This window comes from Macrobrachium rosenbergii, chromosome 15, assembly GCF_040412425.1.
Source record: "Macrobrachium rosenbergii isolate ZJJX-2024 chromosome 15, ASM4041242v1, whole genome shotgun sequence".
NCBI classification, from domain to species: domain Eukaryota; kingdom Metazoa; phylum Arthropoda; class Malacostraca; order Decapoda; family Palaemonidae; genus Macrobrachium; species Macrobrachium rosenbergii.
The window spans coordinates 23,505,177-23,532,379 of NC_089755.1; the positions used below are offsets into that span (position 1 = coordinate 23,505,177).

Genomic DNA, 27,203 nt, shown 5'->3' on the forward strand with positions numbered 1-27,203 from the left:
CCATCCTGTCCCTCGTGGTTTGCTGAGCTCCTAACAGTCTTTTCTTATCTTCTCAGAGGCAGCCAACAAAGGGGTATCTCTATTAGGGAGGATGTCTGTCTTTGGGGGTCTCTGTCCCATCTGGCTTCCAACCCCTCTCTGTGGCAATCTGCAGGATGAAATTCCTGTAAGACCAAGACAGAGAGGCCCTGTCCAATGACCTCATTCTGGTGTGGCAACACTTGCAGTCACTGCAGAGACATCCTGATGGGGAACTCCTCTGCTTATGTCCTGTACCCTCTAGAGAATGGGACCTCCTCCTGGTGAAAACACTGTCTCATGACGCATTCCTGTTCCAGTGACTCTGGTCTATCATTCCGCTTAGCCTTGATGCAGATCTGTCCCTATGCCACTGGCACAAGCGAACAGAGAACTCTCTGCTCACCCTGACTCCAACACTGCTGCAGACTAACCTCACTCCAAACGCTGGCACTTGTGGGGTGGGGAGAGGGAAATTGCAGAACCAGATCTCGTCCTCTTCTTGATGGACATTATCTCACCTCATTTTGTCATCTACGATGCTGCTGGGGATGGGGACAAGCCTTCTGGCAGAGGCAAGGAAGGGTTGTGAATCTCCCAACACTGTTGGCTGCCCTGAATGATCTTGGATGGCCAAATAGTTCAGCAAGTGCTGAATAATCTCCCTTAGTGGAGGCTTAGACCACTCCCGATGAAGGGGGGAAGAGAGGCAGATGCAGGTGGTGTTGCAGGAAGACGTCTATGGGAGGTTGGAGCCAAAGGAGGCACTGGCAAAGGGATCATGGTAGCCTCCTTAAAGGACATAGCCTCCTTTCACCTCCTCTTTCCGTAGAGTGTCCACTGCGAATCTTGCCAATTGATGCACTTGTCACATCGTTCATCTATTGTGTACTCTTTTTTCCCTGTGTGAAATGCAAAATATAGATCAACCACTAAGGGGGGAATAAACTTGCTTCACAGTTTTGCCTTGCCTGAGCAATGCTTAAAGTCAGGATTACATTCCTCCAAAGTAGCCATTTTCACACTGAGGGCTGGTGCACACCACAGACAAAGAAAACACAGAAAAAAGGACCTCTTGCCCCAGAAAAAAATGCACTACCTGCACAACAAGCACAAAATATTATTACTGGGAGGGAAGACAATCACAATTAGCAAGGCATTTCATAAAGGTATACAACAAAAAAATCTCGCACATGTACTGAAAGAGTTGAAGACAACCAGATGCACCAACAGCTCAGATCACAGTGGAAGAGGTATAGAGACCTCACGAGGTCAGGTCAGGTCATATAGGCCTAGGCATTATGATTTTGAGTTAAGACAGCCGAAGTGTTCCTTGTGTAACTCCATTTATGAAAGTGTAGGTTTGTATTCGTGTTGGAACAAACAAAGATTTATTGTCTTCCACAGACTTTAACCACCTGTGTTTCAAGACATCCACATTCATACAGTGGCCTATGAAATGCAGAGAAACACCAGTATACAGAGCCATTCTGCAGGCCCTTGGAATGGCATTGCGCTTGAGCAAAATGGGCGTCTTAACTCCTGGAATCAACAGTTCTGAAATGTCGCAAATCACACACACGAGTTTCAGAAAAAAAAGGATATCAAAATTGACAGCGGCAACATCCAAGTATTTTATTCTTATATAATTCACAAACATTTTTATATAAAATACGACATTTCCGTGATCGATTCTGTGGACCAGGATTAAGTTCAATATTGCCAAAAAGGAGCAACACATAAAACAAGCATAAAGGAATATTTGAAAACCTAACAGAAACAATATAACAGTATACATGTGAAATCAACACTGAAAAGCGTATGCCCATCAAAAAGACAAAATTATTGACAAAATTAAACAGGTAAACTGGAAGGAGCTGGCACACCTGGAAAGGACAAATACATCTCCAGATTTGCCAGGCACTGAAGGAAGGACAGAAATGATGGCTTTGAAAAAGAATTCAAAGGTAAAGGAAAAGAAAAGGAGAATGACAAGGATAGCCCTTCAAAAAAGGCATCGGTTTCAGATCCCCTTCAGCACTGGAAAGCAGGACAAACTTGATATATTCCCTAGCGATCATGAACCCTACTACGGTCTTGTCTTTCTGAACAACTAGACTCTTGTTCAACATCTTCTACAAGAGACCAGCCTTGTACATGTCCAAGATCTGCTTGATGCTGTAACATCCATCAGTTGTTTTAGGATCTCAAAGAACATCTTTGCAGCTTCCTTGTAAACCTTCATACCTCTCCAGACATGGTCAGAAAGCAAGCATCAGGTTGAAGCCGTCATACCAGCCAAGCTTTGCGACATATGTCCTATTGTAATTGAAGCCTCCAAAACCCTGAAACTAGCAGAGATTAGGCTGTCATCCTTATCATCAGGGTGGAAAAGCTGGTCCACCTCCAGTGCATTCCTTGACCCCAGATGAGGTGCCTTTCTATCTCCACCATGACTGTCACATGTCTTGGTGATCCTCTTGATATGCCGGGAAGATATTCTGGCCGGCCCCACCAAGAACATCATCCTTTTTCTGAAGGATGCCAAAAATGTCAGTTAGGCGAGTCAGTAACACCTTGTTCTTAGATTCCCTGCACAATAACCAAATTCATTTCATCTAGCCCTTGGGTACACATTTGCACTGTTTGGGAGTCATTTTCAGAACATTTAAAACACTGCACATGGCAGCAAAATTACGTCACATATCACAGCGCAACTGTTCGGAATTAACTTGAAGATTCACAAGATATAAAATTGTCCAGATCTGCTGGAAAATTGGTGCCATCAGATATTAGAGCAAACATTGTATCCTTTAAGATCACTGGACTGACTTTGCCAAGCTCTTTGTCATACAAATGAAATTTCTTATCAATACATGTGAGTGACGATGCGCTGACAATTCAGTGTTTCTCCTTATAGTGTAATGCTTATGTGTAAGGGAAATATTTATACTGTAGGCAATAGATGGCGTTAGGGGCAGAGTGGTTAGTTGCTTCTCCTGTTGGTGGACTAGGAGATCCGTGTTATGGGAACTGTATATGGAGAATTGTGTTTTGGGATTTGTGTATTCTGGTTTACCAACCCACCTGGCCTACTTTATGCAGTGAGTAAAAGTTTCATTAATATTAAAGTGGTCTTCTCGAAATTGGTGGTGTTTTAGTTACAAATTGATAATCAAATTGAAAGTGTAATGTTTCTTGTTCAATTTAAATGTCATTTCAAATTGTAAGGGATGTTTCCTTTTTGGCAGCTAGCCCAATGTGTGATGCCCCCATAGTGGCTTGTGTGCTGCAGTAGCGCCATTGCAAGCTGTAATTAGCCAGAGGTGCCTGAAGTAGGAAGTATTTTACTGAAAAGGATACACCACTAGTCTACTAGTTTATGACAAGACATGGTCATTTTTTTTTTTTTTTGTAAAGATTTTAGGTGGTGTTTTTTGAATTTGTAGATTGAAGGTTTTGGCCTAGGTCATTGATTTAAATTGTATTTTCCTTATGTAATTATAAGTGGTGAAGGGTATTTAAAAATTTATATGAAAATTTATTGTAATGGTAGATCTAAGCTGGCTGTCTGCAGTGAGCTAGGCTATGGCAGTTGACGTGTTTCTATAGAACTTTACCTGCTGAACAAGAATTTAAAGTAATATTTTGTCGCTCGGCTGTAATTAAGCTGTAATTATCTGAGAACTGGTGTGGTAAAACCCTTTCGAGAATAGCAAACAGTATGGGGGACCCGTTGGGAATTTGGGGTTTTTGGTGGGGTAAGTAACTTGGAAAAAGGTATGGGTACCTTATTGTTGTATTTCCTGCGTAATTCTTTACAAAAGGTCCGCATCAATATTTGGGGTTTGTTTGATGTGTTGGGTTGTGGCCTTAAGGGGGGGCGAAGCCCCCCCCGCTAGGCCTAGGTAGGGGCACGGCGCCCTAGGTTAGGTTAGGTGGTTGTGTTAAGTTACTGTACATATTAAGGGGTTTTGTATTATTTTAGTAAGGTCAAACACCAAATATTGATGCGGACCTTTTGTAAAGAATTACCATTTCCTGTTAAAAATATCATTTGGAACATGAAAAAGAAGTGTAAAAAGAAGGGCAGTAGATTTAAGCCGGCTGTCCGCGGTGAGCTAGGCTATGGCAGTTGACGTTTTTCCATTTAACTTTACCTGCTGATCAAGAATTTAAAGTAATATTTTGGCGGTCAAGTGTAAGTAAGCTGTAAATTACCTTAGAACTGTAGCAGACAGTACAGGGATCCCGTTGGGAATTGGGGTTTTGGGTGTGGTAAAACCCTTTCGAGAATAGCTAACAGTATGGGGGACCTGTTGGGAATTCGGGTTTTTTGGTGGGGTAAATAACTTAGGGAAAAGGTTTGGGTACCTAATTGTTGTATTTCCTGTTATGTCATTTGAAACATGAAAAACAAGCGTAAAAAGAAGGGCGAATAAATAGATAGCGGGAGCCATTTCAAAGGCACTTTCCATTCATTACTAATACTGCTGATTCTAAGACTTAACATGCATGCGCTAGCTTCCTGTTCACGAATCAGGAGCTGCCGGTTTTTTGTGCTTAGTGAGAGCTGGAAGAGACTGGCAACCGACGTTTTCCTGTGTTATTTTGTTTGCTGAACAAGAATTTAATGTAATTAACGCTTGCCAGAACATACGAGCTTGCCAGAATCTTTAAAAATGCAAATAGAGGCCACCAAAGTTGAAAGCAGGAATGGTAATGTTTTGTTTCCCGTTTACGAAATACGAAAGCTTCGAATAGTGTGCAGTGGAGACAGACTATGGCAATTGACATTTGTTATTTTACTTGCTTTACAAGAGTTTAAGGTAATATTTTGCCAGTCGGCTGCTGCTAAACTGTAATTTATCCTTGAGCCGTGTGCGACCCACTGGTACAGACGTGCAGTTTTCAAGGGTCAGTTACATTTTAGTTACAGCCGACTGCCAAAATATCATTTTAAATTCTTGTTCAGCAGGTAAAATAACATAGGAAAACATCAATTGCCATAGGCTAGCTCACCGCGGACATCCGGCTTAGAATTACCAGAAGGGCGAATAAATGGATAGTGGGAGGAGTTCCAAAGGCACTTTTCATTCATTACTAGTAATTCCTAGCCTTTAACACGCATACGCTAGCTTTCAGTTCACGAATCGGCAGCTACCAGTTTTCTGCGCTTAGCGAGAGAATGGCAGATGTGTTCCAGAGTTATTTTACTTGCTGAACAAGAATTTAAAGTAATTACCTGTTGCCAGAACATGAGAGCTTGTCAGGAATCTTTAAAAATGCAGATAAGGTGCGCAGCACCATTCTGCCACGGCGACCTATAGAGGCCACCCAAGTTGAAGTGGAAATGGTAATGTTTTGTTTCCTGTTTACGAAAGCTTCGAATAGTGTGCAGTGGAGCTAGACTATGGCAATTGATGTTTTTCTATGTTATTTTACTTGCTTTACAAGAGTTTAAGGTAATATTTTGCTGGTCTGCTGCTAAACTGTAATTTACCCTTGAGCTGTGTGCGACCCTCTGGTACTGATGTGCAGTTTTCAAGGGTCAATTACATTGTAGTTACAGCCGACTGCCAAAATATTATTTTAAATTCTTGTTCAGCAGGTAAAATAACAGGAAACCCTCAATTACCATAGGCTAGCTCACCGCGGACAGCCGGCTTAGAATTACCATTGTAATAAATGCATTTTACAGTGATTATGTCTGTCCCTCATCCAGCTTACTTGAAAATTCATCCTTGACATATTGTGGCGACCGATGTAAAGATCTTTTTATATTCAGTTAACAAATCGTAAGTTTGATGAGGTGATCAGTGTTAAGGAAATATTTCAATAGGCACTGAAGGTGTATGCTTTAGAGGAGATCTGTGTATTTGTGCATAGGGCAATAGGTTAGTTAGGATACTGAGGGGCAGGGTCCAGAAGGCTAACTGTTGCAGATTGCAGTTTATTAGTACACTTGTTTAGTATTGTACTACAGGTATAAAGCATAAATGAGCAGTTTGTAGTTTACTGGAAGTTGTTTACATTGTAAGTAATACCAGAGTGGAAGCTAGTTCTAATTCGCAATGGAGTCCTATAGTTCTTGGGAAGAGAAAGGTAAAGGTCTTGGATTACATGGGGAACAACTCTTAAAGTTTATAGAGATGAAAGAAAAAGAAGCTAGAGATAGGGAAATGGCAGCTAGGGAGAGAGAGGAGAGATATGAAAAGCGACTATTAGAGAAACAAAAAATAGAAAGGGAGGAAGCTCAGAAACAGAGGGATCATGATTTGGCATTAGCACAAATTCGAGGTAATACCCAGTCGGGACCAGTAAGAGCGACCTTAGTTCAAACTAGACCATTACCCTATAAAGATGGTGAGGATATTACTAATTATATACAGAGATTTGAGATGATTGCTGAACTGCTTAAATGGGATCAGACAACTTGGGCTGTAAAGCTAGGAGCTTTACTTCAGGGTAGGGCTTTGACTATATTTAAGTCTCTTGATGAAACGGTGATCACTAATTATGATAGTCTTAAGGCAGCTTTGCTAAAGGGTTTTGGAAAAATCCGGACCAATATCGAAAGGATTTCAGGAGTACCTGTATTGGAACTGATATGAATTATGAACACTTCATGTTTTCCCTTTTCAGGCTATTTGACCATTGGTGTATAATAGTAAAAAGTTTAAAAACTGTATGAGGGAGTTCAACAACTTGTGGTTATGGATCAATTTATGTCTTCCATTTCATCTGATATGAGATTATATATTAAGGAAAGAAATCCCGAGACTTCAAAAGAAATTTCTAGGTTAGCAGATAATTATGCTTCAGCTAGGAAACTTTATCCTAAATCAGGTTCAAAGGCTACTGGTAATAAGGCTGACACCAAGAATGAAAGTGTAAAAACAGAAACACAAGAGAGCAATGTTGTGACTCGACCTAAACAATGGAAAATATTGAGAAAATGTTTTGTATGTGGGGATGATAATCATTTTAAAGTAAATTGTCCAAAAGTTGTAACTTCTCATGAAACCAAAAATGTATTATCTTATAATGGAGTGAATGGGCCAATGATATCTGGTACTATTAATGGAAAATGTTTCTACCACTCTTAGAGACACAGTGTGTACTGGTGTAGTAGTTTCTGTAGTTTCTGAAGATGTAGTAAGTTTACCTGAGGGTAAACCCCTCACTTTTGCAAAATTGATTGATTACCTTGGTAGAGAAGACCATTATCCTATTGTTAGTGTTATATTAATTGTCCACTATTTACTGGATGGGTTGAAGCGGTGAGAGCCCCCATCAAATACTGGACTGTATTGTCAGGTAATATTGCAGGTGTTGCCCCTATGTCAGTATTAGAGAGCGATATTGAACAATGTACACATATAAAGGCAGTTACAAGAGCAAGTATTAGGAGAGAAGTTTGTCATCCACTGGTTGTATCTGAATTAGGAAATGTAAATCTTACCTTCTCAGATTTTAAGCTAGCACAACATACTTACCCAACTTTAACCAAATGTTGGGAACAATACCATAATTCTGCAGAGGTTTATGGAAAAGGTGGTTTAGTGATGAAATATGCACGTGAAAATTATCTTTTCAGAAAAGTTGTCTCCCAATAAAACTCAAATTGGCACTAAGGTACTGGTGGTTCCTGTGAAGTGTAGGCCTACTGTTCTCAAGGTCTCTCATGAAATTCCAGTTGCAGCAAATTTTTCCCACAGGAAAATTTTAAATAAATTTTGGTGGCCAGGTATGGCTCAAGATATAAGCAAATTTTGTCAGTCATGTGATGTATGCCAGAGGTAAGGTGAAGTCTGTTCCTTTGGAAAAGATTCCAGTTATATAGACACCTTTTTACAGAATTGGAATGGATGTTGTCGGTCCTATTGTTCCCCCATCAGCAGAAGGTCATAAATATATACTATCCCTAGTAGATTATGCTTCGTTTCCCAGAAGCTGTACCCTCGAAAAATATCACATCCATTGATATTGCAGAAGCCATAATATCTATTTTTGCTAGAGTTGGAATTCCTAAGGAGGCATTAACTGACAGAGGTCCTCAGTTTACTTCAGATAGAGGTCCTCAGTTTACTTCAGATATCATGTTTCAAATTCACAGGTTGATTGGAGTTAAACCTTTATTTACTACACCTTACCATCCTGCCTGCAATTGAAGGATACAGACACAGCATTCCACACTGAAGGCAATTTTAAGGAAACTGTGTTTACTGAAACCCGGAGACTGGCATAGGTATGTACCTGTAGCACTGTTTGCAATGAGAGAATTACCTAGTGACAGTCTAAGATTTTCCCCATTTGAATTGTTGTATGGACGCCAAATGCGTGGCCCCATAGCCGTTTTGCACGAATTGTGGGCTAATCCAGATTTACTGTAGACATTGATACCAGTTATAATTTTCTTTTTGAATTGAGACAGGTTAGCTGAATCCGCTGAAGTTGCTAAACAATATGGAGATATCTTCTCAAAAGTACAAAACTTACTTTGATCTCAAGACTGGTAAACGTAATCTCAAGGTTGGTGATGAAGTTCTTGTTCTTTTACCTGTATCCAATAATAAATTACGGATGACTTGGAGTGGACCATACAAAGTTACAGGAAGAAAAGGAAATGTTGATTATTATGTAGACGTGAAAGGTAAAACCAAGCTGTTTCACATATGTTAAAGAAGTATTTCAGACGGGTTACTGCATATAATCTTCACGTTTCAGATGATGTTTGGCCTGAGGAACTAGGAATAAAATTTCAGGTGCATAAAGTATGCATTATTGAAGAAGAGGAAGACTTCTCTCCCGAAATTGTTGTAGTAGAGGCGGAAGAAAGTAAAGTAAATGTGAATCCAGAATTATCTAAGATTTCCAGCAAGACATTTTGTAGTTAGTTCATGAATTTTCTGATGTTTTCTGACATTCCAGGATCTGTAACTACAATAGAGAAACAGCCAAATGAACAATTCTCAAAGAAGTTACCCAATTCCATTACATTTAAGGAATGAATTTGACAAGGGGGTAAAATCATTGCTTGAACTCGGAATTATTGAACAGTCATCATCATCTTATTCATCCCCTCCATGATAACTCCTATAGATTGGTTATTGATTTTCGTGCCTTAAACAGTATTTCAGAGAAGGATGCTGAGCCTATGCCAATATTGGAGGAGAACCTCTACAAGTTTAGTAATGTACAGTATTTTACGGAGATCGATATAACAAAAGCATATCATCAGGTTCCACTAGAGGAAAACAGTCGTAGATGCATCTTCTACTGGACTAGGAGCGGTTCTTTTCCAGTACTATGATGGTTATCCCATGCCAGTGGCCTATGCTAGTAAGAAACTATTGGAACGTGAGTGAAAATACTCTGCTATAGAGCGAGAATGTCTTGCGATAGTCTGGGGTGTGAAGCATTTCATGTACTATCTTTATGCAAGAAAGTTTATCTTAGAGACAGATCATAAGCCTCTAAAAGTATATTGAAAATTTAAAGGGTTCTAACAGTTGGTTAATGAGATGGTCACTGTCATTCCAGCCTTTTAATTTTCAGGTGGTTCATGTATCGGGTATCAACAACCACATTGCTGACTTGCTGAGTTGACTAAATTTATACATTATATTATAAATATTTGTATTTACTTAGTGAGTAATCTTGATAATGAGGTAATGTAAGGGAAATATTTATACTCTAGGCAATAGATGGCATTAGAGGCTGAGTAGTTAGTTGCTTCTTCTGTTGGTGGAATAGGAGATCCATGTTATGGGAACTGTATTGGAAGAATTGTGTTCTGGGAATTATGTATTCTGGTTTACCAACCCACCTGGCCTACTTTATGCAGTAAGTAAAAGTTGGTAATATTAAAGTGGTAATCTGGCAATCTCAAAATTATGATAATCAAATTGAAAGTGATGTTTCCTTTTTGGCAGCTAGCCCAATGTGTGATGCCCAGCATAGTGGCTTGTGTGCTGCAGTAGCGCCATTGCAAGCTGTAATTATCCTGAGGTGCCTGAAGTATGAAGTATTTTACTGAAAAGGATATACCACTAGTCTACTTTTTTTTTTTTAAGTGTTTTTTGAAATTGCAGATTGGTTTTGGCCTAGGGTATTGTCATTGATTTAAATTGTATTTTCCTTATGTAATTATGATAAATGGTGAAGGGTATTTAAAAATTTATATGAAAATTTATTAAATGCATTTTACAGTGGTTATGTCTATTCCTCATCCAACTTACTTGAAAATTTTGTTAATTGAATATCCCTGACACTATGGCCTCTGACATCTCTTTTGTCAGCATTTTTCAAAAGTGCAATCTTGAATATTTATACTTGTGATTGTATAGTGTATTTCTGATTGTATAAAAGTCATGTTCTTACAGATAAGTATACATATACAATGTTCATGCCTGTGGATTTATCTTTACTTTAGTTGCTTTTAAATGTAATAAGTGGCTATTACTGGGATTCTTTGAAAGTACAAGGTGTATTCTTACCTTCTATCTTTATGGTGGCCAAGTGTGATTTCCAGGACACCGTCCTCACAATATCCTATCTTACTTTACCTCACCTGTAATATACCTAGACCAAGGTAAGCTACCTTTTCAGCCCCCATACCTATGCTTGCTTTATTTTCCCAGTAGATTAAAGTAATTCTTGCATAATTGGTTTCTAGTTCATGATAAGCACTTAATATAAAGAATTCATACCAAATTACAGTACTCTCTGGTATTTAACTTATGAGGTTGAAGCATGGCAGTTGCTCAGTCAACTGTGTTGATATGCTTGGCATAACGCTGGGGACATAAATACTCCACAATATGCTTGTCCTTTTGGACTGTTCAAGCACTGTCTAATGCTACTCGTGTAAACCAATAGGATTTTAGTAATTAGGTACCAAGTCTAAAGTATTTTTAAGTTCCCTAACATACCAAGTCACATTTTGCAAAAGTGGCATCTTTCCAACCCAAAACAAGTTAAGTCTTCACAAAAGGGGAACAAACAGATCTACCAGTCAATAAGCAAAGACTTCACTAACAGCTCACCCAAAGTCTGGCAGTACTGCATGATAATTAATCATTCAAGAGTTTTGTGAATTTGAATGCTTGATCAGACTTCTAATATTTTAAGGCACACGCAAGTGAAAAATTGCCTGAGCACATACAGTAAATACAAAAAAAAAAAAAACCCTTACAGGTAGGAAACACCTTACCCATAATGGCTTCAAAAGTTTATACATTAGAATCAAATCGCCTACAAATGTGTCAAGTTTTATAGTCATTTCAGTTTAATAAAACAATCAAGTTGAATACTGAACTCAAAGACCAAAAATTTTGCATTTGCATTTTATATTTAGTAATAATAATACTAGGAATCTACATAAGTGATATCAAATTTTTTGTGTAATCTGTATGTTTGGAATAATTATGAGTATGTGGCAGTACAATGTATTCATCCCAAACCTACAACATTCAAACCTAACCACATGAAAGCTGTCATATCAAATTGATTAAGGACAGGGTAACTCTTCTGACTCAATACTGTATTGGAAATGGTCTAGAGATTTAAGATTGAACAAACATGTCCCCAAAGCTGAAATATTAACAGGATGGAACTACTCAAAATCTCATAAAATTAACCAAATAAATTTTTGAAGTAACTTGCTTTTTTCTTTGGTATACAAAACAGAGCCATTCACATATGGAGTATCTTATGGCACAAGCTGGAACGGCCATTGAACATTGGTAACAAGGTAGTTAACTGGTAGTGATGAGGGTGAGAGGCAGGTAACCGCTCACACCTCCCTCTCACCACTTCACTCTTTCCTTTGGCTGCAGGGACAAAGCAGGGCAGTTGAAGTGGGTACAACCTATATAAAAGGCTCTGGTTTGTACACCTGGAAAAAATACAAATTGCTTAAAAAATTTGCTATTTGTTCCAACTAGGATACAACCATTGTCTTTCATATATGAGACTTACCCCTTAGGATCCCTGCCAGAATCTGGAGTTTGATTCCATCTGAAAATGTCATGCTCTTGGTTGTGCATGCAAGCGAGGGATACCATGATTTCTGGAATCTCCTACCAGTCTTGTGAAAAAGTTGACCAGGGCAATAAGGCCCTGGGCCTGAGGTCCCTGAAACGAGAGGCAACTCAATTAAGGAACAATATTTCAGAGAACCATGACATTTCCCAAGAAAGTCGTAATGTTGGTGGGCAGCTTTGTTCTGGTTATTGGCTATTACCATGTCCTTCCTCCCCTTGTTAAAAGAGGAAGGACATGGGGCGATGCATTCTTAACTACTTAGAACAGTGCTCTGTGTACTTACCTGTATTTTATTCAATTCAAGCCTGAACACAGCTTGGGAAGAGGAAAACGAAAGGAAGGGGGACCAGGAAAACGAAAGGAAGGGGGACCATTCACTACACAATCCACACTTCCAAAAAACCAAAGAACGTAAGCTTATTGTACTTGAATGAGACATGGCATGTCCAATCAGGTCTCAGTATCTACACAACTTACTGAGCAGTCACCACAGGTTCAAAGATGTTCAAGGACTTGCCAATGACAACCCTCAGTACCAGAAACACCAAGAGGTTCTTTGAAAAGGTGAGAGGCAGTCCCATCCCCTAACTTCTTATGCTCTCAGGCAAAAAGGGAGGGCAGAATCCTTCAGAGGAATCATAACCTCACAAAGCCACTAAGAAAGGGTGTTCTTAGACACCAACTTCTTGCATCTAACTTTATTAACAAAGTCTCCTACACACACCGACCTCAAGGAGTAGGTTCTTTTCAGATAGTACTTGAGGGCATAGACCAGGCACAACAGCATTTCATCCAGGTCTCCAACATTGAAGTCCCGAAGGGAGGAAAATGGGAAACTCAAAACCCCTGTCCAGAACCAACAGGCTTTGAGTCTTGACTTACAAACTATGGAATGAAAGCGAGAGAGGAAACTCTACCTCTTCATATGCCAAACAAGATGAGACAGGCCATGTAACTCCCACACTTTCCTTACCAGAGGCAAAGCTGAGAGAGTCTTCTCTGTGAAGTTGTGTCCACGGAGCTCAACAGCATCACAGAAGACCTCATAAGTCTTGGCAAAACTAATGATACACCCCACTACAGAGGCTGAAGCTCTCACCTTCTGAGGAGAGTAAGACCGCTTTAAGTTCCTCATAAGCATGAGGAAGAGAGATCCAACCCCTTCAGCTTGAAGACCCGAGGTAAGGCAGTAAGTCTGTGATCCACTGAAAAGAAAGGTATTCAAAGGAAAGATATCCCCCTACTGGCTTCCTTGTCCTCAGATGAGGGATGAACAGGTTTGTAGGTAACAGGAAAGCTATCCCTCCTAGGAAAGGAAAATCTAGGTGCAGGTGGAAGGGGAATGGCAGCTGGTGGCAAGAAGGAACCAAAAAGGTTTGGTGTTGTCACTGGAGAACTGTTGCCCACTCCCCTCCATAAAAAAGGAGCCCAGCAAAATCTTCCTGACCCCCTTCCTCCTCTGACCATAATTCTCCCACTGAGATAAGCTCCAAGGAGCAAATTTATCACACACAAAGGAACAAGTACATTCCCTGCCCTCACACCAAGAGCAAAGTAAATGTTGGTCTACCAATATGGGACACATGAAGTGACAGCAGTGTCATGTCATCTTTTAAGAAAAAACTGGAAAAGACAAGTAAAAAAAAAAATCAGAGTACACAAAAGGAGGTGAAAGAACAATAAGAAGAAGCTACTCGTCCATATCCAAGAGTCTAACGAGCCTACAGGTGAAAAGGGAGCAGACACTCCCTCTCACAATGGTGTCCAAAGAAAGAGGGAGGCAAGTGAGGGGTTACCTCCTCTCCTTTCATCTCCACCAGTAACTACCTTGTTACCAGATGCAACAGCCATTCCAACTTGCATTGAAGGACACTTCATATATGAAAAGCAGTTCTATCCTATAGGAACAAATATTTGCAATAGCTGTAGGCACTAACTACATAAAATAAAAATTTGGCTCTACACTCAAGCCAGTTTTCATCCACATCTTTAAATACCTTAACTATGAAATCCATCCCAAACCTTCAAAAGTTATGTAGTATAAAAATTGAGAGCAAAGGCTAATGCATCACAATACTGTTCTTTTGCATACTTTCAAATTTGCTCAACATGGCGAGTATGTTCCACAAAGACAGTGGCACAAAATGTATTGGCAGGTCTTCCAAATGTATTGTGGGAAAGTAGAAAAATATATGTTCTTCTGTCATGATTAATAGAGAAGCATGTCATGTACATACAAAAAATTAAATAGCTGAGGAAAGACAGAAATCAACAGGTTTTAAGGATTCAAAAAATTTACAGGACACTACATAGTACAATATATACAAATCAATCTGTATCTAAGGCAGTTTGTGTTGTATCCCATTTTGCACACTGACAAAATTACCAAAACAGAAATAGTGTCTTAGGTTACAATTCAAGAAACAAGTCTTCAAAAAGGTTATTGGGGGAATACAGATTCAACCTCTGGCTTTTTTACTCTTCAAAATTTTACAAAATGCTGCACCACTGTCTGGTACATTGTCTTTAAAACATTTACTGGTCTTGGTAGCAAAAGGTGTCTACATAACACTTAACATCTGGACTATTTACATAGTTTAAAAACAGCAGCAAACAAGTTTAAATGAATAGGAAATAACAATTTGTGTAGCCTTAATGTGTGGTAAATATTTTTAAATGCCTCACACAAAACATATGTCAAATATTAATTCCACTTGCACATAAGCCCCTAAGCATTTCCTATTAAGTGTACTACATATGGTTGTCTAGAATGTGTTGAAAGTAGTCAACATAAGGAAATGCGTAACCTTACTTTCTCTTTCTCTATACATTACACTGGCAGTCATTTCTTTGTCAAGATACTGTTTCCAAAGTTTTACAAACAGCTTATTGTAAGTACAATATGGTGTACAGTATCCATAGTGTTTATTGCAATGCTATGGAGACATGCATAAATTGTTTTTAGTGGATTTTTTCTCATTTTTCAACAAAGGTCACAGTATTAACTGCGATGTCTCAACACACAAAATATACTTTACAATAGTTTCTTACTTTTTGTTTTCAAATTTTGTAAAGTATGAGTTCATAAACCACCACCACTCAACTATATAAGTACAGCACTGTACAGTACTCCAGTTTTCAAAGGTAGTACTGTACAGTCTATAGAGAAATGGCTTGAAAAGACAAAGGGCCAATCTGACCTTCAAACTGGACATTACCCACTGTATTTTGATCCAACACAATACAAATTCAAAATAAGCTTTTAGTTCTTATTTCCTAACAGGTCCTGTTATTACACAGCATCCAAAAATAATTGTATGATTAAACACAGCCAAGTTTACGGATCTAAATAACATGTCAGTTTCAGTTACTGACATCTGCATTTCACAAAGATATGTTCTTGCAGATTATTCTTTATTATTATTAGTTGCTGTTGAAACCACAAAGTCCAGCAGACTTGCACAGATACTGCCTGAAGGATTTTCATTTAAATAATATATAAATATGAAAGGGGTACTGCATACTTATAGACGATTTTCATTTAAATATCTAAATGTGGAAGGGGTATACTTACAGTCGTTGGACAGCTATGTGGAAGAGACCAAAGAAAACGAATGAAAAGCAAAAGGCAAGAAAAAACACAGCTAAGGATGAAGGGATGCTGCAAAGAACCCACAGTGAGCTGCACCAGGTACACTGTAAGTGCTATTTCCCACAGCCTGTTTGTTGGGAACATCCTTATCCACACTTGATTACAAACACTCACACTCCTCAACATCTATTAAGCCAAAAATCAGAAAGAATCCGAATAAAAAACTGCCAATAAGATATGTATTAGCTCTTTTCATTTATTCATAATCTGTTACAACTTTTTTTATTTTTTATATATTTAGCCCTGTATTCATGGGAGATATGTTCCTCCATCTACTGCAAATGTCAGAAACATGAATAGTAGCTAACCATCTGCAGACCCCAAAAATAATGTGTTTTATATACTTTACAAAAGTTATGCTTGAGAAATTATCAATATTAAATATGGTAGTAATAAAGACCTGCACATCATATACACCTCAAGAGGATAAATGAACTGAAAACTATACACTTCAAGGGATGAAGGAAATACAACCTGTAACCTTTTACAATGAAAAATAGTGCATCATGTAGCTGTACGTAACCTGTTATGTGAAAATCTCTTTGCCTACTTAGGTACTCACCAACTTCATCCTTCTTTGTTGCTGCCATGATCCTTGATGATGGTGGCATGATAATGCTGTGCAATCAATATGATGGCAAGATGGATTAGATCTCCACTTATAGTCACCGACTCATGATAAACTGCCAACGAATGTTTAGGACGTTTTACTGTCGTGAGGACAAGCCCTTAAATGTACCTCATGATAGTGTTATTGTTAAGTGTTACTGCTTACAACTTATCGTTCATTAAATATGTCCAAATGAACTTATCTTTCAAACTAGGTATAATGCAGCACTTTGGGCCATTATTCCTTTTCCCTTATTCAAGAGTACACTTGGCTGGTTCATTTTCAGTTCCTTCTCCTTCCTCATCTTACCTAGATAACTTGACAAGGTCTTCCAACTCTTCATTTGTCAAAACTAAACAGAGCTTTTCAACATGATCTTCCACTTTCTACCATATCAGAATCTTTTTACCTTTGTCAACATCTGGGATGTTTTTGAAATTCCATACAAGTTCCATCCATAAATTCCGTTAGCATGTATCCACAAGTTTTGGCTTTAATTCATCTTTACTCCTTTGTACCAGCAGTGGTTAATGTTTTCCAGTACAGGCAGTCCTTGCTTATTGGTGATGTCAGTTAACAGCCTTTCAGTTTACGACGCTTGGCTAACGACGTTGTTAACCAGATTTTCAGCAACGGTTTCAACATCGGTAAGCGGTCTATCGGCATCACTAAGTGATTTCTTGGTGCCAAAAAGCAGTTAATGGCAGATAAGTGTTTTATTGGTGTTTAAAACGTCGTAAATGCCAATTATTACCATAATTATCAGCGATTTTTTAATACTGGCAATTTTCGGTTATCGCCGTTCAGCCAGGAACTGAACCCCTGCCGTTAACCGGGGACTGCCTGTAGTCTGTGCTTTAATATAAAGTTCAACATCAATCACTATTCAAATTATCTCAAATACCTGTCGAGAGAATGAGGCCTTGGCTCCTCTAATACACCCTAGTCCAGTGATTAATTAGTGAGGTTATGTTCAGTGGCAAAAATAGCCACATGAACACTTTTGATGCTGATCAACTGAGGCTGGCCAGGCTCATTACTCATGATTAATAAAACCTTGTAGGGCAACCCGTCCTTCTCCATGAGATTTTATATATCAGGGATGATACCCTTCTGAGGATAACACTGCTGTGACCCATCTTTGTGGTTGCGTTGCTTGAAAACAGGCTGGTAGTTTTTGTTTTTCAAAGTGACCATTCTTTGCTCGGTAAAAGTCAAGCTTCTATCATGGTAAACATAAGGCTTTTATTATGTACCTATTTGTATTACTGCTTGGTACCAATGTTAACCTTTTGGGTCCGACACCTGACTTGCGCCTTTATAGGTAAAGTTCTGTTGGGATCCTTTTATAGAACAGGCCTGTTATGTTAACAGTTAAAAACTTTTTTAGAGTTTAACCTTATCCTCAATCATTTTCTTCAACCGTGCTCATGTCTTGGTTACCCTTCCACTGTTTTTCCTTAACTAATGTGGGCTTAAAGAAAGCCTTCTGTCATAGCACATTGCAGACATCAGCACATATCAGTCAGTGAGCATCATTTTTCTATTCATATCTTCCATTCAGAATTTTTACACCTTTTCATACACTGCAAAGCAAACATACCACATTCTAAAGTAATTTGTATTTTTCTTCATATATGGAGTACTCATGCCAAGCGTGAGTATTCCACGTATGAAAGAGTAGGTTTGTATCCATGTCGGAGCAATTTGCTATTTGAGGTACAGTACAGCAGATAAAGTTGCATGAAGTTAACCTTTAATCTTCATCACTTCACAAATAGGTTTGTCCTAGCCATACACCTTATGAATCTCCACATGAATTTTTCCTATTCTGAGTATACCAGAATGTTTCTCACAAACGGGTTTACGACCACTGCTGCACAAGAAAAATGATAAAAGAATGAACGAAAAAAATTTAACTGGAAATATTACAAAGCAATCCTAAATGGTTCCAAAAGCCTGGAAACATAAGGAGGACTTGACTGGTTAGCACACTACAGCAAAAATCATGGGCAACAGCAGCTACCCAAGTGGGATACGAACTGAAAACTTAGAACATCTTTGATACATGGTAGACACAGGAACCTCCCTTCCTTTCCAGGAAAAGTCATCACCTATTAAACTTTGAAGACAGTACAACACATAAGGGCTTTTTGAACACAGACACTGTGATGCTGCAGCAACATATGCAACCACTGAGAATGTTACAGGGTGCCTGGATGCTAGCTTTGGAGGGAATTATGGGTGTGGGATAAAACAAAGAATCATATCGACTTTTGGTGCAGCAGTACACATCAGATAATCAGAACCATGGTCATAAACATTATACAGACGTCTGTATTCATCTTTAAAGCAAATTCTTTTTCGTAGTTCTTTAACACACATTTTCATACTTATTTTGCAAGGTGGTTTTTTTTAATTATTGCCTTCCATACTGTACCAAATGCAGTGTGCCTTGCATGACACACTTGAGACAGTACTAAAGTTCTTAACAGCAACCCTTTAGCCCCAACTACATTCCTTTCTGCTTTTTACTTGAATCTATTTCTCTCAAGCTGTTCAGGCTATTTATTTTTCTTCTAATTTTAGTTCTCTGTAATGAAAAAACCCTTCAGGCAAGCCCTAAAATTGTTACCTTGTTAAACTATTTAAAAAAATACCAACATTTTTTTGGAGTGTCAGTATTATAATGTTGATGACTACAAGATGGAATGTTTGTATTTTTTTCAGAAGCAAATCTTTCAAAATATTTGGTAGATGACACACAAGACTTGGAATTACACAAGGGCCAGATCTGTCGTAAGTGATGACCTAGACACTATGGACATTCTGGCAAAATGTGGACTTGACAAAAAAAAATCTAACCCTGTCAATGGAAAGTCTGGCACTAATATTTAAAATAATGATTGTATCAAGATTTACATCACTATAGATTTAGGACTGCTGAATATCCAATCCACTCGCTTCAACCAGTACTCTGTTTTTTACAATTAACAGCCTGAACTTGAAATCAAAACAAATGACTACAAAAGGACTTTTTAATACCTCAACATCTCTGGGTTTTCTGACCAACTGTTCCTCATCCCTTCTCATCATAGGTCCAAACCATCTCGGTCTATTTGTCAGCCTCTCAACGACACCTCTCTGCTACTTCCTCATTTATAATACAGCCTTTCTGTCTATTTTGGCCGTAATTTAACTCTCTTAAGCCACATCTTTTTTTACATTATCTACATCTTTTTTTATCAGTTCCTGGTCCACTGCATTGAGTAGTACAGGCCTTAGATAGGAAATATATCACTGATCTCCAATCTTTTTCTATTTCATCAACACATCTGAAACACATGTTCTACTACATCTAAGACCTGCCAGACTACCTTAACATGGTTCTTTGGTTCTCTCTCTTCCCCCACTAGCCCTTCTAATTCACTTTGGGCACGGTGAGTCTTTTACTCTGCATATATTTCATTATCCTGTCTATCTTTTGTGATACTATCTGTTACATTCAGGACAACAGTGATTTCACCCCACAACATCTTTCCAATAGCAGTCACATGGTCACATTCCTACCTGTACTTTTTCCTTTGCTTCCTTTACTGTTACCAAAGCTTTTTATTCACACTAACTGCAGGCCTCTCTTCTCCAATTTTTCACCTATTTGAAGATTTTCACAGCCTCTACCTCAAATTCTGACATCACATGTGCATAACAGCCCCCAGGGGCCTTATTTTGCACTAATACACAGAATGCTAAATTCTGAAAAGTCAAAAGATTGTAATACTTGGCTATGCCTATCCCTCACATAAGCTTCCTGGTAACATTTCTGTTAATATCCAACTCAAACACCAAAATTTTTCTCCACTGTAATCTTACATTTTAATTCTTAAAGGAATGAGACAAAAAATTAAATTTTTATCATCTCAGTAGGTACATTCTCACATCTTGAATATCTTAAGGTGGAACATTTCAAAATCAAAGTACAGGCAGTCCCCAGTTATCGGCGGGGGTTCTGTTCCAACGGCGTGACGATAAGCGAAAATCGCCGATAACAGAAAATCAGCAATTTTCAGCACTTTTTCAGCGATTTTCGGCACTTATCAGCCTCTGTTAGGTATGTATCAGTCCCAATACGCAATTATCAGTGCCAATAAGCAGAAATCGGTGCCAAAAATTGCTGATTTTCGTCACTAGACAAGCGCCGAAAAACTGGGTCGCAGATAACCGAGCCCGCCAATAACCGGGGACTGCCTATATATGAACTATAAAAATTCAAGCTATACTAAACAAATTAGGCCATGAACATGGAAATTACCTAACTGAGTGCATCCACACTACACTAAAACGTCAAACACATGGAAGCAACTTATCTTACAAATTACAAACAGGTTGAAAGTAAGTCAATGACCGTTGGATAATGAACCATTGGCCAATGCTGGATAATCATATGAAGCAATACATCAATCACTTATATTCAACCTGTTTTTGATGTCTTTGCCATGTGTTTATAACACCTTTTACTGATATAAGGATGCGCTCTAAGACTTCATATAATACTTAAGTAGTAAACTTTTGAAAGAAAATCATTACAGTGACCTACAAAAATATTACTATACAAATATTCCTTTGACCTATGACGTGAGGTGCATCCCCCATACATTTCTTATAGTGGTAAAGTATACAAAACAAAGCTAAAAAGCTGTAACATATGTGGCATCATGAATGGTGTTGTTACCAAGTAAAATATGCAATAACACCTATTATAAAATAGTGATCAAGTTCTGCTGTAACAATTACAGGGCAATCTTCACCCTTCCAGTGTTCTGTAAGGGTGTTAAAAAACACATTTACACGGGTTATTTATGCTTGAAAAAATTTGCTTTACATTACTATCACTACTATATGATTCTGAATATCTGACAATACTTGCATTACCCTCGCCACAATCTACAGTATTTTATCATCAATGCCAGAAAAATAGTTATTGTAAGATTTCTTACAATAACTATTACTAAGATGATAATACCACAAGCTTCAGATCTTTTTTTCTACCACTGTTTAATAATTCAATAAATTCAAGTGCCTATAATTACCTATGTTATTTCTCTAATAGTTCCTTTACATCATTAATTTGTACACCTATTCTTCTATACTTCTGTCACAGATGAATAGTTACCTAGATACTATTAGTCAATGTTGCACCAATTTTAAAGTTATTGCACTTAGTTTACAAATCATGCCATTAGTACAGTCACATGAAGTATAATGTTCAGCCAATCTTATTTGTGGTTGCAACCAAATATCCTCATAAAGTTGTGGGGTTATGATTTATTATATAGAGAATCATACAAATGTCATGATGAAATTAGTAAATGAACAAAGTGCTTTAAAAGATTTTAAATTTTTCAACAGTTTACAGTGACAAATGGAATTTTACACATTATACAAAAAGGCATATTTTTTTTAAGGTTCTGAAGTGCTGAGAGCAATTTTAATAACTGCTTCTCTAACAGAGAAAGGCAAATTCACAAGGATACAGGCTAACTTAGCCTGATAAAGTCTGCTCTAGAGCACCTGTGGTATTTGACTTGGGTGGCTTTCCCCAACCCCTAACTTTATTTCAGGCAAAGGTAAGGTACCTGCTGTTCTTTCAGGATGTACACAGTCCCATGTGATAGTTTAATTTTTCGGACAATATCATTGAAAATACATGAAATTTTAATAGACTAATGCTACTAATGTTGCCTTAATTATCTGACTTGTTTTGTTGTTACTGTACATGTCTGCTCTGTTATTCATTTGTTATTTCTTGTTTATATTTTTCACAGATGAGCAGATTATTCTGTAATTATCTTTTAGGCTTGTACTTTATGAAAAATAATACATATCACACTTGTAACCTTCCCCACTAAAAATTCAGCAGCCAACATCTATTAAATCCTTAAAAACCTTACAAGAAATTTGGAGTATAAAAAAAACTTTAGTCTGCGAGCAAGCAAACTATTTTGCTAAGTATAACTTCAACCCTGCCTAGGTTACCAAGCAGCCATCTCCATATATTTTGGCCTTAGACTGCTCCATATATTTTGGTGTAAAAGAATAATGAAAACCTGGAAAATGAGTTCTGTACTCAATCTATATAAGCATTTTATAGCTTTGTAAATTTTCAACCTTCTTTAATTATCAATACTCAAATATGGAGTTTCCAAAAGAATAAGATGTAATTTGTACACAAACTCAATACACAAAGCATTACTGAAACCAACACTTAATTCTCTCATAATTCCACCAAAATTTACAGTTGACAAATTATCATACAGACTATTCAAGAGGTGCAGTATCTGGGAGACCAATCACACCAGAAAATTATCAAAAGACCTCTAAAAACTTGCTGGCACATCCTTTTACCACCTATCGGCAGAATTTTGAGCAAAAAGTTCCAAAATGTTTAACCTCAAACAACATACTAATAAATCATAATCTGAATTAAAACCAACACACTGCAATAATGAAATAGTCAAAGAGTGATACAACAACTTAAGTGCAACAGGCACTGTATATCCAAACTATCACAAAATTCTTGTTAATTTATCTACGGATGATGGCCTTCCGAAATACTGTATATGAATTATTATACAACTAATGGTTGAGTAATGATAGACTAAACTTTATATTAACTGTATGTTCATACACAAATTACTGTTCCACAAATCTCAAAGAGGCACTGATGAAGCAGAGTACTAGTACTAGGTCTATTATTTTGCGTATTGATCAGTATAAAAAAATTACTGTTTTCCTGGAGAAGGAGACGGTCTCCAATATTTTGATAATCTAAATAGCCAAGCACTTGGTGACATCATGCTTAATAACCTGATATAAAAAAGCAGCTCTGCAAGTTTGGAAAGCTACAAGATGCCTTAGTGACTGCTAATCAAGGACAAGAGATCTGAGAAGGATGCAAGCTGATGCCTCTCGCCGACCTAAGTAACAGGGAAAAAATTGTATATATTTGCAAAATGATTTTGGGCCAAAAGCTTGCAAATACTAGTACCTGAGAGAGTTTAATAAAGCAAGAAAGTCTTATTCAGGAAAGATAAGGTTCAATGATTTTAACATTACACAAACTAGTAGAACTTTCTTTTTAAACTTGGGAATGATGTACTTGATGCTAATATTCATCAGTGTCACAAGGTTATTCCATTTCATGAGGTGCTTAGCATTCTGATAACTTGAAAAACTAATGAACAAAAATAGCAGAGCTCTATTACTCTCAGACATCTTAATCATGATCTCATTTAACCAAATGAAGCACTGACTGTGGCAATAAACATGTTGACTTGGACAATCTCAAAATCAAATAAAAGACATTTTCTGAAAGTATTATATAGGAAATACATTGATTTATTAAAAATAACCATGCATGTACAGTATACAGTAAGGACACATGAAGTACAGACACTGCAAAAATCTGAGCATGCTGTCAATCATTATACCTTTAAACTTCTACTTGAGCACATTTCAGCCAACACGGCAGTCTGTGAAACCAAGTTACCTAAACAGGCAATAAAAGTAAATATAGTACAGAAAAAAATAATTTTCAATATTTATCACCAAAATACACTCAAAAGGTTGTACTGAGTAAAGATAAGTAAGATTTTTACTATTACTGTACTTATTTTCTCACTTTAAACATAGGATTTATCTAGAAAGATAAAAAGAGACAAGGAAAAACCACTCATTCCCTAAATTTAACTTTTAAGTATCTTTATACTCCAAATATTAATATTACAAAAGGAAAAAATGTGAGAATGTACCTATGAACATCCCAAGTAATATCTTCCATTCTATCTAAATTCCAGACAATAAATCTCTATGTAGGCATAAGTCCTATTTCAGTAAAAATTAACAACATTATTTGTAGCTGGGGACAATTTACAAAACCAAGCTTAGTTAAAGCTTGTTTCCTTCATACAATAGTATGAACAGTCATCCTACCAAAAGATAAATTGCTTTTTTCAGTGTTACCCTGAACACTGAGACTTGACTATGTAAATATCACCATACACCTGCATTTTTAAAACCATCAGTAAGAAACTGTACATGGAGAAAAAGCAAAAAAGAAAACACACACACTTGAGGCTCTTCAGAAGTTTATAATGTGCAAGTAAAATTAATCATTAAGTGACTGGCTTTCATTCAACAAGAAACTCTGAAGTTTGAATATATTATAAACACCACCTTTCTCCTGTATCCTCTTTGGTACTGACTAAAGATAAGAAAAATATGGGCTTATGACTTTAAACAGGGATACATTGAATAGTATTTCATTCAGTAAGCATCTGAGACATACCAGCTTGAACATGTCAGAGAGAATTTGTTCACTAATAGCCTGAAATGACATGACAACGCTTGCACGCCGAGACCATATAACAAAGTCATTATGGATGGATTCGGTAAAATTAGATTTATCACTGGTGATAAGTGAACTACTGTTATGAATAATCTCAGTGAAAATGTGCTTACTGAACTTTTATTCTAAATTAAGAAAACAATAAACATCAGCCATAGATCATCATCTTTCTGCAATGACCTAACCTCACTGAAAAAAAATAGTATTCATATACAGTACATTTCATCAATGAACATATTTTCCTTTTCCTAACTTAACATACTGTACAATTAGTTGAAAGGAAAAAGGAACGAGATTTCACTATTATTACATACTCACAGAAATGACACTCAATAAATCTGTTACAGCATCCCTAAATACCAAAGATATTAGTCTAACTCCTCTGAAGTGAGGGGTTGCCGTGATGTTAAACCATCCATGCCAACCTCATCCTCAGAATCATCATCTCCAAGTCCACCTCCAAGCAACCCTTGCAGTAAATTTCCTGTTAAGAAAATGTCATTATAGCAAGAAACTGTCCAAATTTAATTTTTTTCAAATGCAGAAATACAATGGTATGCAGGCAGTTCTGTTTCTCAGATGCTTTGAGAATATAAGCAGCTGAAACATTCAATTTAATTCCATAAAACTTCTTGCCTGATCAAGACTGGACTTTTTACTTTACTCCCTAAATTCAGTATAAAATTTAACCGAAAGTTATTAATACTAACTCATTTGTCATAAAATAGCCTTTCACTATGCATAGCACATCCAGGTACATGAAACAAAGCATTTCACACAAAAATGTTCCAGTGTCATAAATAAAAAAAATGGCAGATCTTGCTAACATGTTGAAGTGGAAAATATATTAACAAATTAGTGGAACATGTTGAGGGAAAGCTAAGATTAATAGGGTTAGAAGCACAAGCAGCACTTTTAAGAGGAAGAGGAGGAGGAAAAAATGTAAAAAGTAAAGGAGTTAGTTGGTATGCTCTCAAAAACTACATTTGAGCTAGAAGTTATGGACTCAAATGTTCAACTGGTTCATGAAAATGAAACGGCAAATAAATAAACTTTCAATATGCTATCAAGAAATTTATGAAGAAAAAATGTCACATTTTTTAAGTAATTTGTATTTTTATACAAATCTCAGCCATTCATATGTGGAGTACCCTTCTGCACATGCACTGGTCAGTTGTGTATTGACTAAACAAGAGTGGTATCTAGGTAGAGATGGGAGAAAAGGGATGCCTATTCTCACCCAAACAATGCTACACATTGTCCTTCCAGCCTGCATTCAAAATGAAAAACTGATGGGAAAAAATGAAGCTGGGGGATGAGGTAGGTTACCTCCAATATGAAAGGCTATGGTTTGTATGACTAGAAAAAATACTAATTACTTTAAAAAATTTGGCATTTGTTCCTACAAGGTACAGCTGCGCACCATAGTGATCAGAGAGAAATGTCGCCATGCAGAAAAATGGCACTGGTGCCACTCTAATGGCACTGCCCTAGAGGACAGAGCAGTGCTGCTCCACTGGCACTACTTAAAAGGCAGGGGAGAGCTTTCCTTTATCCCTGCTCTTTATGTTATGGACCTGAATCATGTCAAACTAATTCTGAATAACTCAGTCCCCTTCTGGGGGTTAGAAACAGTCAGTCTGCAGACTTTGCTATGGATAAAAGGCTCTAGCTTGCTTCACCCTCCCTTGTTACAGAAGGGGTGACAGGGGCTTGCATTCTAGATTAGTAGAACAGGAGCTTGTAAGTTCCACTTACCAGTACTCACTTGGGTTTAAGTTGTACTCTAGCAAGAATGTTTGCAAGTGTGGTCATGGGAGAGAGAACAGGTCAGTGCACACCATCTCTTCCCTAAACACTCTAGCCAAAGTACTTGAATGAGCCATGGGATACCTGGGTGATTCTCAATAGTAACACTATTTGTTGAGCCACCACCACAAGCCGCAAAAAAAGGTTTCACAGGACTTGTGGGTGATCTCCTTCCAGAAGAATATGGTGAAGGTAGTTTGGCAGTGCCAGACTGCCACCCTCCTCCTGGACCAGGAAGTTCTTCTGGAAGGCAGGAGAGGGCCTAAAGCCCCTAAAATCCTAAGCTCGTGGGTAGGCCGGAGGGTTTTCTGCACTATGGAGGGACTAATAGGCTTTGGAGATTACCTCCTGCAACCAAGAGATGTTATTTTTGGATACCTCCTCCTTGCAAAGTCCCTTACTCACAAAAAGGCGCAAGCACTCTGGTCTAAGGTTCTTCATCCTTCTTAAGTAGCAATCACAGCCAGAATTGGGTACATCATCATCTGGTCTTGCTATCCACCAACAAATTCTCAAAGGGCAGTGATCTGAGAAACTCTAAGCTTGGGTTCAGGACTGAGAATTTTGTCTTAGCCATGAATTCTAGAATGAAAGAGAACGAGAGATGAAGCCATAGGAAAGACTTCCTAGACAAGTCTCTCTAGCACTAGCTGGTA

The 27,203-nt window shown here is 37.7% G+C and overlaps 1 protein-coding gene and 1 long non-coding RNA gene across 4 annotated transcripts in view; one reads left to right on the forward strand and one right to left on the reverse strand.

Annotated features, from left to right (window-relative positions):
- Positions 1 to 135: 135 nt before the first annotated feature.
- On the forward strand, positions 136 to 10,235 carry LOC136846462 (uncharacterized). 3 transcript variants are annotated; one of them, XR_010855406.1, is made up of 4 exons: positions 136 to 3,122; positions 3,270 to 3,413; positions 8,138 to 8,269; positions 8,456 to 10,235. It is a non-coding gene; the product is annotated as an uncharacterized lncRNA (long non-coding RNA). The 3 variants fall into 3 exon arrangements; XR_010855405.1 differs by lacking the exon at positions 3,270 to 3,413 and having other exon boundaries at positions 1,402 to 3,122; positions 8,456 to 8,553; positions 8,749 to 10,235; XR_010855404.1 differs by lacking the exon at positions 3,270 to 3,413 and having other exon boundaries at positions 1,643 to 3,122.
- Positions 10,236 to 14,262: 4,027 nt separating this feature from the next.
- Positions 14,263 to 27,203, reverse strand: part of LOC136846461 (Golgi to ER traffic protein 4 homolog) — a 127,557-nt gene continuing 114,616 nt past the window's right edge. The window contains exon 8 of the mRNA XM_067117258.1: positions 14,263 to 25,222. Coding sequence (XP_066973359.1) covers positions 25,107 to 25,222 — 116 coding nt within the window. The 3' untranslated portion in view covers positions 14,263 to 25,106. The remainder of the gene's footprint in view (positions 25,223 to 27,203) is intronic.